This window comes from Nannobrachium achirus, assembly GCF_963921795.1.
Source record: "Nannobrachium achirus genome assembly, chromosome: 22".
NCBI lineage: Eukaryota > Metazoa > Chordata > Actinopteri > Myctophiformes > Myctophidae > Nannobrachium > Nannobrachium achirus.
In genome coordinates this window covers 20,360,071-20,374,905 of record NC_137829.1, presented here as the reverse complement: position 1 = coordinate 20,374,905, position 14,835 = coordinate 20,360,071, and the positions used below count along the sequence as shown (strand labels likewise).

The following is a 14,835-nucleotide window of genomic DNA, read 5'->3' as shown; positions in this document are numbered from 1 at the left end:
AATATTGTAAATGCAAATTTGTTGTAACTTTCAGACCAAACTGAAGTAATTCCAACACTGCAGAAATGGTCTCCTGTGTACTGCCTTACCGAGCCAAGAGGCCCATAGTAGGGCAGGAGCCTATCTCTTGTTTCTGTAGCGTGAGGCAGCTTCATGTACAAGTACACCCCCTGGACATGACGCTAGTATGTCACAGGGACTTACCCCCAATCCAACCCTTGATGCTGAGTGCCAAGCAGGGAGGCACTGGGTCCCATTTTTCAGAGTCTTTGGTATGACCCGGCCGGGGATCGAACCCCGACCTCCCAGTCTCAGGGCGGACACTCTAACCACTAGGCCCCTGTACTGTAGGTAGGTTAAACACCAGCTTTTTCTGCCAACGCATCAACATGGTTGGCATATAATTACAGCATCTGCACAACATATCGGGAACGCTTTAGATATCTGTCCGATACCGATAATGGATTCTTAAGCCTTATCGTCTGATACTGATATGATGACAGGTACTGTACATTGTGCATCAATTGGTATAATTATGCAGAATATCAGGAAACCCACGTACACGAATGCGCGTGCCACACACACACACACACACACACACACACACACGAGAAGGCATCATACAGTACAGCCATAACAGTGGGGGTTGTGTGGGGTTCAGGGAAGCAGCTGTAATAACAAATATGCTGACTGTGTCAGAGTTAGTGACTCTCACTTCTCTCTCAAATCCTTCTCGGAACTGGAGGACAGACAAATCCTTTTTAGCCTCACTGTTTCTCAAACTTTTGCATGTCAAGGACCCCCAAAACCTTTTCGTAAATAGCAGATCTTAAAGTTTGCAGATCTGCATCACATCTGTGTGACAAGTTGTGAGGTTGTAGATCGGCTACTTAAGACACTGTCTTAGGACAAAGTATAGACTGGGCTTTGAGCGGTTTTGTCTCGTTGCAAATCTTTGGACTGAACTAGGCTTTAAGCATCAAAGGAAGTAGGACTGCAACTATCGATTATTTTCGTACAAAATTATCTACAAGCTTGCTACGCTTTAAGGCCTAAAAACGACTTTTATTCAAACTGATTATTTTTCATAATCGATTATATCGATTAACTGTTGCAACCCTAAAAGGAAGTCTTAACACTTCCGGTGCCAATCTCGTCCAGGAACATGATAAGAATTATGGGGCAGCGGCACCACGGCCCCGTTTTCTCGTCCAGAGACGTGTTACCTGGTTACCATGGTTTCCAGGTAAACAGGCGCTGCTGCGGCCGCTGTTGAGCGAAAACACTACACATCGCATGATGCAACTCGGCCGCCAGCATCAGTAAGCGTCTAATAATCTCCATAGGCTCCTATTCATTGCTGATGCAAAGAAACAGCTTTATCTCGGAATCTACCACCAAGAACGCAGAGAACGTTTTTTTTTCACGCCGACACTGGGCCGTCAGGATCGGCCGCGGTTAAAAATTTTCATTTCCATGTGAAAATAAACATAATCTGCCGTCATTTTAGACCGTGAATTTCCACAACATGGCCTCGATTGTAGCTTCCGGGGCTCTTCAAAATAAAGCACACATGAATGGTGGAACTCTATAGCCAAATAATTACCAAATTGTAATAATGGCATCCCAGATGTTAATCCTGACGCCACTCCTTACTGTTTCCGTGCACCAACCCACTCCTCTAAAGCCCTTCCCACTTTCTATTTACCTCTGCACTTCTTTCCCGACCCCTGCACAGCAAAAACCAGGAGTGTTTGTTTAAACCCTGAGCTTAAAACCTGGACCCCGTAAGAGTTAAATGAACACTCTGGAGTTCGACTGTCTATGCATGCTCTCGTTTCACCGTCCCACGCGAGGAGGCCCGACGTGAATGGCGGTATAAAAAGGTATTCAACGTCCCTATTCTCTCCATCTCAGCGGACTTTGTTGTTCGGGGGGGAGGAGAGGAGAAGAACCTCAGAGGCCGTTAAAACGTAACACTAGCAGGCAAAGGAGAAACTCCTCGGAGACAAGAGGGGTGGAGGCGGAGAGGGAGCTATTGTTGACACAGAGGAATAGTGAGGATAGTCAGAGCCGGAGGAAGAGGGGGAGAGCGAGAGAGAGAGAGCCAGACAGCAGAGTGTCAGTATGTGTGAGAGACCAAGACAGAGACAGCCAGATTAAGAAATGGAGAAAAGAGAGCTGTGATGATAGAGCACAGTCCCTCTCTTTATTGCGTTGTTTGTTTATGCTCTACAACAATGTGTGTTTTTACGGTTAAAGCGTGGAACGAGGGGAGAAACAATGGAGGCCTCCGTAATACACAGAAAGCCTGGCCACCCACAATGGGTGTGGGTTAGAGAGACCTAGCTTGTTGTATTTTGGTTCAGCTCCTGTACCGGTAATCTCCCCCCCCCACTCCCTGCCCCACAAGGTTCCCAGGATCACAGGAATGTTTGTCTTGCCATTCTGACCCCTGGCACTCCTTTGTGTTGGTTACTCCTCGTGTCGGTGAACAAAGCTTAGCTAAAGGGTTTATTCTAACGTTGCTCAGGATAGGAGAGGCTAGCAAAATGCCTAAATAAGTGGTATTGTATCCCCGGTCACCATCTCTGTGATCAGCATATTTCTGCTTTGACTTTGAGGCTATAATCTGTACGCTTTACGTCTGTTGTCTGTCTCTCTCCCTCGAGTAGGTGTCCTAGCCGACACCAGGGTCTAAATGTCTCGATAAAAGAGAAGGGAGACCACCTCCAACCAATGCACATGTACTAGTACTATATTGTATTAACACACCCCTTGGACATTGGACAAAAGAAGAGAAAATAAAAAGAACTGGACTCTGGCAGTGTACAAATGGAACGGGTTCATTTGGTTCCATTTGTACAATGCCAGAGTTACAGACATGTATGGGTCCATTTAGACCCCCCTAAAGGAACCCACAGAGTCCCTGAAATCCACTTTGAGAACCACTGCCCTTACCAAAGATACTGTAGCATACATTTCGGCTATTTTCACAATTTCTGCGTCTAATATTTGTCAATTTGGCCAATGTTTAATTTGTCATTTTAGAGGTATTAAAAAGTCCTTAAATTGTCACTTTCTAAATGTGCAGATACCCTCTATACACTTAAACTGTAAGTTGGTTTCTTTACTGTTGAGTGAGAAAACAATGTTGCATGTTAAGTTAATCATCTGGGGACCCCCCAAAATAATTTGGGGACCCCCCTGGGAGTCCCGACCCACAGGTTGAGAACCACTGGCCTAAATGATGCATATAAATGGAACAGTCACCCATAGCTGGTCATCGTGTCCAGGGGGACTCTTCTTGATGAAGGCTCCATAGTAGGTGGCTATATTCCGATGGTGGGAGTATTTCTTCAGCATATTAATCTCCAGCTTAATCTCCTCCTCTTCATCCTGGAGAGAAAAGAAGAAAAAAAAGTTAAACACATTTATAAAACATTGACATATTGCTGCCATTTGTTTCAATCCCCAAGTTTATCCCAAGATAGGTGCCCTCCACACTACTACTAGGCACGGTCACCGCCTCCTAGCAATTCATTTTCAATGAGAGGCGGGCGTTTTTTTGGGCCGTGCAGCGAAGTTTTGGGGCGGCAAGCGGGCGTAGTCCCGTGAAATCTACCGCGAGCGTGCTCGTTTGTGCATGCATACGCGGGCGGTGAGAGATGGATTGTGTTCATCTTTGTGAAATACTGCGCTGCGTTTACTCACTGAGCGAGTGTGTTTGTCTCACCGCGGTGCGGCCACCGCTGATCCTAGCGGCAGCCCCGACGGCAACCGCGCCTAGTGTGGAGGGCACCTTAACCTTTCCTATGTTTATAACTATTTCTGACAGAAAATGTGTAGCAGAGTGACTCACTGCCTCAGCCTGATGGCCTCAAAAGTCTAGTATCTCCCTCAGTCCATATGGATGTCCCTTTGGTTCAATGGTTAAGATATTGGACTTTCACGTGGGAGAACCGGGTTCGAATCCCGGGGCGTTACAAATGCACAATACTATAAGTTGCAGTGTAACACAGCTCTGCAATGTGTTTATGCATTTTAATATATATTTATTTTAATGTTTTTATTATTATTATTATTATTATTTTTAAATACACTCAGGTATTTGTGTTGTGTTGTCACAAATGTGAGCTCAACAACATTGAGCTCACATTGTGCTATGGTGGTCCTGCACTTAAAAGCTACGCTTCCAACATTTTGTTGTACCTCGGTCCTCTGTATAATGACAAATTCTGATTCTGATTTACACATTCCTTTATTTCCCTTTTAAATGGTATGCATTTTGTTCCACTCTCGCTTTGGCAATGTAAACATATGTTTTCTCAAGCCAATAAAGCTCCTTTGAATTGAATTGAGAGGGAGTAATGAGAGAAGAGGTGATAGAGGAACAGAGAGAATACAGAACCATCATTGAGTTGTCATTGACAGAGAAGTGGGGAAAGTCATTGTAGGAACTAATGGGACACACAAGCCATAAAATCAGAAGTGTTCATTTAACTCTAGAGTCTAGAGACCCTCAAGAGTTAAACTAACACTCCAGATTGTGCCGCAAACAAACAAAAAGAGCAGTTTAAGTATATTTCTCCAGGCAAGGACCTAGAGATCTATTAGCAGTGGTTTATTCTCAAACATTTTCAATTGGCTGTGGACCACCATTTGAAAAGATTGTGCCAAGTACCCTCACATGAGATCATTTTTGATTAATATTTCCTATTTTTTAACATTTTTGAACCTGAAGAGTAGCCTAAAGGCACCTATTGCACACTGTAGGACTTTTAAGTCATCAGATTGTTAATGCATTTCACACTACACAAGTCACTTGTTGAAATCGGCTGTCATAATATCGCTGAGGTTTTCATACTATACGATTGATCGCCGGCAAAAGATCACACACTGCAAGATATTTCACAGGACTCATCGTCGCCGAGAGTAGAGCCCTGCATCGGCAACGGGATTCTGCGGTACCCGCAGGTCCCAACCAACGCAAATCTTGCGGGCGCGGGTGGTTTTTAAATACTTGGTTTGGGAACAGGCGGTCAAAATAAAACCTACATGGGTGCTGATTCCCGAACGCGGTTTCATCAACATATTCAAGTGAGATGCCTTAGTTTTATAGACTGTATTTAACAGCAATATTAATCCTACCAATATTTGTATGACACCTTACTATTTGTATAATGGATTATAGTCTTTCCAGTGGGTTGTTCGGAGCATGAATTTATAGTGTCAATAAAGTCTGACATTTTGACAATGAATACACAACGGCATGCGCAAGAGAGCATGCTATCTATGTATTTATTGTGAATATTCTGATCGGCCGTACATCAAACAAACACTCGGGCCTCTTCAGACTAGAGTAAGAAAAATGCATTGTAATTACACCACTGACTACAGTAACTGTGCATGGTATTTCTTGTGATGCTGTCTTGCAGGCATTGGAAGGATTTGGCCATGATTACAACAATAACAATCACAGCGAGAATCAAACCCGAACAACGAGGGCCTCCGCCATGAGTCAGGCTGGTAAACAGTGATGTTTATCGACTGCCTGTCTGGGGAGGATATTGTGGAGAGGGCCGGCAATAAAAACAACCCACCGTCTGAACATTACGAGATAACACAGGCTAATAAACCAATGTCATCACGCGGAACAGTACCACACTGAAAAATCTATAGTGTTCGTTTATCCATTAGTAATGCTCAGAATGTACAAATGTTGTTGTGACTCTTGAGAATGTACAATGAATGTACACGATCAAGAGTTAAACACTGAGGAGGACACAGAATAATGTACATACACCACAGAGACTCGGATGCACAGAACACATGGATTAGTCAGTACAGTAGATTGAATCGGGAGCGTGTCGATATTTCGACATAACATTTGTTCGACTTTCTATTTGTTCGACGCGGGTGAATGCTAACCTGGTGGCATGCTAACCTGCCGACGCTGGTGAATGTTAACCACTATGCCTAAACCTAACCCAAACCCTATCCCTAACCTCAGTACAACCATGCCTAAACCTAACCCTAAAACCTAACACTAACCCTTAGTTGAAATAATGACACGTAGCAATAGCGAGAATTGCCCGATTGAATCACCCACACCACAAAGCCTAGATTGTAAATAAACACAGCACACACACACACACACACACACACACACACACACACACACACACACACACACACACACACACACACACACACACACACACACACACACACACACACACACACACACACACACACACACACACACACACACACACACACACACACACACACACTGAACTGCATGCTTAAACTCATCCCGTACACACTGATAAAAAAAAACTAAACAGAACAACGACAGGTGGACATGCACGCGCCGTACAAGATTGTGTGTACTTCCTAATCGCCACATCCTCTCATTCTTTGACATTATGATTTGTTTCTACCATGTATAGCAGCTGGGTCAACATTGGATGCTGCAGTCAGGTCAGTTGTCAGTCAGTACCTGAGATGCAGTGACATTTACAGCGCCGCGGCGGCGGCGGCTATCACAAGTTGGCCTTGTGTGGCCGGTTGATTTAACACATCGGGTCGTGCGCTGCAGTTAACATTATAAACAACGGTTCAGGGATTGCGTTGGTATACCAATCAGGGTTCGAGTTATGTGGGGGCCAATGGGGGCTTAGCCCCCATAGATAAAGTCTGGGACCCCATAGTCAAAAACCCCTATGGGGTCTCTTTTTTTTCCCAAGTGTTTTTTTTTTTTTTTTTTTCTCCCCTGCGCTCTCTGGCTCTCATCAACACAAACGTAACCTCTCAGTGGCATGTAGGTGCTATTTGGCTACTATTTTCCAGGACAATTTCAAAATAAACATGTTGAATGATCGATTGTATAGATGAAAAAAATTAAATAAAGACTCTTGTTTTGAAATGCGCTTCTGTGCAGAGAGGAAATGGCTTTCATAGGACGAGCCTTTAACGGTCGTCCACTCTGTCGTCAGTGCGTATCTTGCGCCCTGATGGACTTGTGGTGAAATTAACAACACAGGCATAAAGGAATACTAGAAATTCACGGCCGCTAACGCGGCCGCTCATATCTAGAAATCGCGCCCTGACGGGCGCTCACATTTGATCATAGTCATTGAAGACACAGAACTGTTTTAAAGTAGCAGTGTATAATCTACTGTCCCGTACTGGGAAAGATCATAATGTCTGCACTACACTGTCCTGCCACCAGGGGACACAGTAGGCCTACTCCACTCATCAGTACACTGCAGCGTGGAACAATTTGTAAGTCTGTGTTTCGGCCGGAAGGTTTATAATGGACGTACTATGATGTAATTCGCGTCATAGCATTAAATTATTGTTTTGTTTAATTGTACATCGTGCAAGTACAATACGTTCAGGGAAAGCAGCTAGGAATGTAGGGGGGAAATGCAGCGATGTATGTGTGAAAGGAGGAATCTGTAGAAGCAGTGGTGTGAGAGTCTATCAATGACATGCTTAAACAACACCAGGAGCTGGCCTGTCTATTATAGTAGAAAGATAACAGAACACCAAGACAAGACCATGTAGGCTATAAAGGCATTAAACATCGTCCTGCTCGTCTCATCGTCACTCAGTCAACAATTGGTGAGTGAGTCGTGGCTATTAGAGTTGGAGTAATGATGGATGCTATGCTGCTAGCTAACACTGTTTTGGCTAGCGTTGTGGACACATTGTATGGGTCCTGAAAATAGCAGATCTAGAAGTTCACAACGCAGCGCGAAGCGACTCCTTGTGAGCTTGTAGATCGGCTATTTTCACTTATACTTGTTTGGGTTTAGTTTCTCTTGGTTCACGGGCTAAAACGTTTGGGAAGCAATACCATAATGCTTGCTGTAGTAGAACAGTGGTGTAAAATTAAGTAGATAACTGAAAAGCTTTTGGAACTGAATGATTATATGATACTGGTGTTGTCTGTCTGTTGGAGTGTTGGTACCAAGAATTCCATCTACTATAACTATATAGACTATCTTGCTGGCTGGTGCATGTGGAAAGGGGCAAAGGGAAAGTGTAGTGTGCCGTTCCCGATTGTTTAGCAAAAAAAAACCTGCGGAAACCTGAATAAAATGCGATAAAAACGCGATCAAAACACTTTAAACCAGTTCTGGGGTCATTTTAATGTCCACTTGTATGAAAGATAATTTGATATTCAATAGATCAGACACACCTCCCTCCTATATTAAGCCCATTCAACTTACAATATTGTCCTTCTAATGCGTGAGGAGCCGTGTTTTTTCTTTTCCATATTTTTTTAGAAACTGGAAAATAAATAAATAAATGAAAATTATGATTGAAAAAAACATGTAACAGCAAATTGATTGGGTGTCACGTTCAACACATCACATTCAGCATGTTTACAGAGTGCTATCGTTCATTAGTGAAGATGATCATATCATCATCAGTTAATTATAGTTATCTTTAGTGTACTGTAATTAGGTGCAGACTAGGGCTTTCACCAACTAGTCGACTATTCGACTAGTCGACTAGTAAAACCACTAGTCGATCTTGTAGGTACTGGTCGACTAGTCGTTAAAAAAAAAAAAGAAAAGAAAAAAAAGAAAAACGTTTTTTTTTTCTTCATTTTTTTATTTTACATTATGTAGGCCTAGCAAGCTAATTTCAATTCGATTTAGTTATAGTTTTATTTTTAACAACCATTATAAACGGAATATAATTATCCACCACAGTGCATCCAGCAGCATCTCCCTGACCGGCGGGGGTTAATCTCAGAGTTCACCCAAAGTTCATCCAGTGTCATTGCTGCACACCGCAGCTTGTCCACTACAGAGACAACGCTACGCTACAGTACAGAATAGTTGTCAGTTTAAAATGGTAGCGCGAACAAAGCAGCAAGTGAAGAATGAAGACATAGCCTTAGTTCACAACAGACTGCCCGACGTTCGTTTGATTAGAAGTAATTAAAAGACGTGGTTTGTTTGTGTAGTTAGCGAGCTAGCCTAAAGCCTAGCCTAGCCAACGGGCAGAATGGATTATTGTGGACTTTGAGAGACACGGCAGATTTTGGTGAGTACATGGGTTTCTATGCCTTATTACTGTAGCAGCTATGCTGGTCTTGTTATGTTGCACACGTATGTTGCACACGTAACGAGGCACACGTGGGTTTGTGTGTGTATATGTTGTCATGGTAACTTGGCTGCTGTGGAAAGCCGTGCCACTGCGCTCTTTATTATGACATAATATGTTAACGACTAGTCGACTACCAGTGTCTTTGACTAGTCGATCTGTAAAAAATACTAGAAGTGAAAGCCCTAGTGCAGACATCCCTTTATTGTAGCATTTTGTAAAGTTGGATTGGAGGAAAAAATGGTCGTTCAAATGTGTCATTTTGAAAGGATATTCCATCTCCTGCTGCTCCTGAATACATTTACATCTCTGAAGAAAGTAAAACAATACATTTAAAAACGTGTCCAGGGATTGCAGAGCATGGCGGTGATGTTACAGGCTGGCACTGGCTTGCAGGAGGCGAGACAGACACAGTCTGAAATGTTATCAAGCCTTTCTGCCGGAGAAGAAAGAGATTACAAGGATCATGTGCGTGTCTGCTGTCATTCTGGATCAGGAAGAGTAAAGGGTAAAGGATAATACTGCTGAAATTCAGCATTTCGTTCCACATGCATCCATGCGTAAACATAGTGCTCTGGTTTGAGGGCAGCAAAGTGTGATTTAGTATACTTTACACGCCGTTGCCACATGCCGATAGCAGCACATCTATTATGACATTTTCACCCTGCAACGCCAGCACGCAGTGGTGGAAAAAGTACCCAAATGTTTTACTTAAAGTTATACTATGTAACTTTTTTTATAAAACATGTCTTAAAATTGTCCTAACTATTAAATCGCTAATGTTTTAGAACCCCCACTCCGTTAATTTCAGCCCCAAAAGCCTTTTCTTTATATGTTTTCTACTTAGCCGTGACAGGGGCGGGATTTCCTGGCAAAATTACGTCATCTGCATCATCCGTATACGTTGTGTATACGTTGGCCAATCACATCGTGGATCATACACACATGATACACGACCGGCCAATCACAGTGTGCTTGCCGTCTCTTCAGGAAGTAGCCTCCCTCAGCAACAGTGTTTACGATGGTGAAGGATTCTTAACCTCTTACTCCCCAAATCCTGGTCAGAAAATTACGTTCTACCCCTCTACGGATTCGTTATCGGTCGCGGTGGTTTGCGGCCCCGCTCCGGTGGTCCGCGGGGACTCCGGGCGAAAAACGGCCGAAAAAAGCAATACCGCTACTGACCACTTGTTGAGAACTTACACAGTATAGCTTCAAGTAAAAGTATCAATACTGCAATATAGAAAGTCCGGCAGGTACCGTCATAAAGTCGGCTGTTCGGTGCTGCTGAGATGTTGTTGCGACCGTAGGTCGCATTTACTACCAAAACTTCCACGGGCTGTCTGTGAGTGAGTGAGTGAGTCAGTCAGTGAGTCAGTGAGTCCGTCACACTTTTGCCCTGCTCATATCTCCACAACCGTTGCCCCCATCCATGCCAAATTTTGCACACACACTCCTTGACTGCCAAACTACAACCTCCAAGGACCCCTGGAGCCCCAGGGACCCCCAGGTCCCTGGGGGACCCCCAGATGTAAAAAATGACCAAATGTGCTCACACGTCACACGTCACACTTTTTCCCTGCTTATATCTCCGCACCCGTTGACCCGATCCATGCCAGATTTTACACACACACACTCCTTGCCTGCCAAACTACAACCTCCAAGGACCCCCAGATGTAAAAAATGACCAAATGTGCAAAAATTACCAACGGGGCTGCTCACGGGGAATTCCCGGGGACCACCGACTCCTGGTGCTCCAGAACGGATGCAAAAGTGGTGGCGCCCCCAGTGGAGGACCCCCTGCCACTGCAGCGCACATAAAATGCCGTAACTCGGGCTAGGAGCGTCCGGGAGAGCCGGGGCCGGTACCTATTCGTCCGCCAAGGCAACGCGGAGACCCCACCCCTCATTTCTCACATGGCCCTATTCTAGCGCCACCTTCAGGCCGATTTTTAAAACACATTTTTGGACACTGCTCCTACAGTTTTTGCCCTAAAATCACGAATATCACTACACAGCATGTCTACACTCATGTCATCAACATGGATCAGGAAGATTTGGGAAAAACACATTTTTGCCCTATTTGTGGAGATAAGCCACCTACGGTCGCTTATCTCCCGATTAGGGAGTCTTACTGGTGACTACCCGAAACGAATTAAACATTATGGAGCATCGTGGGATATTCAAAGGTGAGTGAAATCTCTGAAAGCGTGGCAGGGAACCACAAAATATTATGTCTAAAAACTATGTTAGCAGTCAAAGAGTTAGTTAAGAGAAACATGTTTTGCCGTGTGGAAACGGCTGATATTGATCAAATGGGTATATCCTCAGTGGAACATTGCTGACACGCAAACACATGAGGAACATCACATCCATGGCTATGGTTTCACAATCTCAACGCTATAGCAGGAGATTTCATTACTGTCTGCAAAAAACTCTGACTAAATGCTCGGCTGGGTCACTGTCGATAGATTACGCCAGTTTAGTGCCCTCAAACTAGAGGCCATAGTTTTATTTATTCCCATACATATTATCAAAGGTTTTCTACTATAATGAACTAAATTGTATCTGTAAAAAAAAATATTATTTAAGGATTGCCTAAAACATTTTAAATCTTCTCCCCAAAAGGTAGATATAAATGGTAGTTACAGTATGTCATTTTTTAAACACTTAAATCCTATACCGAGCACAGACCGGAGTCTCCCAGGGCTCTAAACTAGGGTCCCTCCATGTTTTTGCTCTGCACTAAATATATTTGCGAGAATATCGCTGATCTACAAGCTCGCAATGCGCAGCAACTCAACACATTGTGCATTTGTAGATTGACTATGTCCACCAAATGTCCGGCCTCAGAATAGGGACACCAAGTTTCAAGTGGTTTAATGCATGACTCCATAAAGAAATGCACCACTTACTGTAAGAAATGCACCACTTGAGTCCTAAAATCAAGCACGGCCCTGTTTGTACCAATCAGTGATCATCCACTACTGCTTCCTAGCAGGGACGTGCAGAGAATGTTAGAGAGGCAGGGGCTGAAATTTCTAAACAGGCCTTTTGGTGGAAATATCGAAAATAGCAGACCTCGAAGCTCATAACTCGCCGCACTGCTTAGCGTTGTGAGCTTGAAGGTCGACTACCGTATTGGCCCGAATATAGGACGATATTTTATTCTAATAAACATATCCTCAAAATAGGGATTCGTCCTATAATTGGGCATTAGACTTTTCACCGGGGAGATACGTTATGTATCTTTCAGGACCTTTCCCTGCTCTGTCACGGCCCCCGCGAGCTGCAGTGATTACCGTACACTACATGATTGATGCGCAGCGAAGTTTGGACCTCGGCTCATTTCACCTCCCGTTTGGCAAAGTCAGATGGCTTTGGTATTGGTCTTACCGGGCCGCGTGCGTGTGCGTTGTTCTCGTGAACATCGGCGTGGATGACGGGCACACATGTGATCTTTAGCGTGGACGTTTAATCCCAACAGCAACTGAAGCTATGCAAGCTAACGCTGGCTGCCTAGCAGCCAATGCTTCCTGTTTACAATGGACCGTCGCATCTGAATGATGAAACGGGCCGCAAAGCTTGATGGGAAATGTAGTGTTTGTTATTGTGCTTTTCACAGTCTGAATTGTGAATGTTGTTTTTGAATAGAAGTTGACTTTGATGGTTAATGCAATACAATACAGCAGAATGTTATCTCTGTATAAGCTTTTCTATAATAATTTTACAATAATAAAGTTTTTCTTTATAAATAACTTATATAATATAATATATAATATTTTGTCTTCAACATATTTTTTCCCAAAATGATAATTGAAAAAATAGGGGTCGTCTTATAATCAGAGTCGTACTAAATTCGGGCTAATACGGTATTTTCTCTTGAATTCTCTTGAATGCTGTCTTCACGAATGGCATGGAAAGGGGGCATTTGCATTTCTTTCACCATAGTAAAAACGGCTTTCATGGTCTGGAGAGGGCACTTTTTACAGGCGGATAAGAGGGCGGGGACTCAAGCCCCCTTTGATGTCAGTGTGTGCACGTGCCTGCTTCCCAGTATCCACAAAGTAACATAAGTTCACTTTCTCCCACCACTAATATAGGGTGGCAGTTCCATTCAGTTGGAAAATTTTATTCGGGACAATGCAATGTTTTATTTGTGGCATTTTTGTTCCATCTTGAGACGTTGCGGCGAATGTATGCTTTTTGCATTCTCGTCGAGGACAATGCGGTGCACGAGACAATTTCCATGTGTCAAGCACTGTTTGTTTTACCGTGTTATAATCTGTCGAGGCCGCTTAAGAACTTCCACAGACCCCATGATGGGGTCAGTCAGCTGAGCAGCCAGTTAGCTTGCCAATCAGTGATTCAACTCAGGCAGCAAGGCAGCCAGCAAGCCAGTCATTCAGTTAGCCAGCAGGGGGTTGGTCAGAAGAACATAGAGCAGTATGGGCAAGTCATTTGTCCAGATGGCTAGTCAACAACAGAGTCCACCAGGCAGTGGTTTGTTCTGCCAAGTAACTGTCGAGCCAGCCTGCAAGCCAGCCAGGCTGTGAGGTCATTTGTCAGCCCGCCAAGCCCAGAGATCTGGTTCTTTGTCACAAAGTCATAAAGCACAAGCTAGACTCGGGTTTCAACCAGAACGCTGGCAGCAATGTACCTCATACAGGAAAAACGCACACACACACACACACACACACACACACACACACACACACACACACACACACACACACACACACACACACACACACACACACACACACACACACACACACACACACACACACACACACACACACACACACACACACACACACACACACACAGGGAGATGACAGACAGACATACAGACACAGAGAGAGAGAGAGAGAGAAAGAGAAGGGGGTAAGGAAGGCAGGGAGGGAGGGAAGGAGGGAGGGAGACAGACAGCAAAGGTGGGGGTTACCACTCTTTAAGAGCAAAGACACTCATTATCAGATCCCCCCCTGTCACACACACAGTAAAATCATAAGAGGATCCTCGGAGGTCCATTTTCACCCTGTCAGGGTTGAATTGACTCATGCCCTCGCGTCACTCTTCTTCACTCGACATCAGTTCTCATTACCGTCTGCTCTGCTATAGTTAAATAATTGTCTTAGTCACATATTCCCTCACCACGTCCCCATGATATCACATTTACTTCACTCAGTCACTACTCTCTGTCTTTCTCTCTCTCTCTCTCTCTCTCTCTCTCTCTCTCTCTCTCTCTGTGTCACATTTCCACTCACTGTCTCTCTAATTCCTCCCCCCTGTCCGGGGTTTTCAAAACAAGGCGTCCTTTCCTCAAGCTAGTCATTATCATTCCTGGGCATAAAATGGTAGGAGGCACGGAGACACGGAGGAGGCAGCCATCTTGGCTGTGAGCATCATCACACGCACAATGTAAGCAGACCTACTGTAGCAAAACCATCACCGTCCAATCCCCCCGGGTGAGGAGCGACCGCATAATGGAAAGAGAGAGAGAGTCCATGACTTTCACAGAAGTACGATAAAAGATGGGATGTTTTAAATGGAGACACAGGGAGCTGTGAAACTCAACACTTCCCACACCTTAATGGCCACATTATAGGGAGCAGTGGGTGTGGGCAGGTGGGTGAGCATTGTTATACAGTATGTGTGTGTGCGTGTCTATACTGTATACACAGTATTGGGGAAACATTGCAG

At 44.2% G+C, this 14,835-nt stretch overlaps 1 protein-coding gene across 1 annotated transcript in view; it reads right to left on the bottom strand.

The window, feature by feature from the left end:
• LOC308308346 (mitogen-activated protein kinase kinase kinase kinase 4-like) overlaps positions 1–14,835 on the bottom strand; it is a 148,880-nt gene that overhangs the window by 52,407 nt on the left and 81,638 nt on the right. The window contains exon 4 of the mRNA XM_080753766.1: positions 3,274–3,399. Coding sequence (XP_080609892.1) covers positions 3,274–3,399 — 126 coding nt within the window. The remainder of the gene's footprint in view (positions 1–3,273; positions 3,400–14,835) is intronic.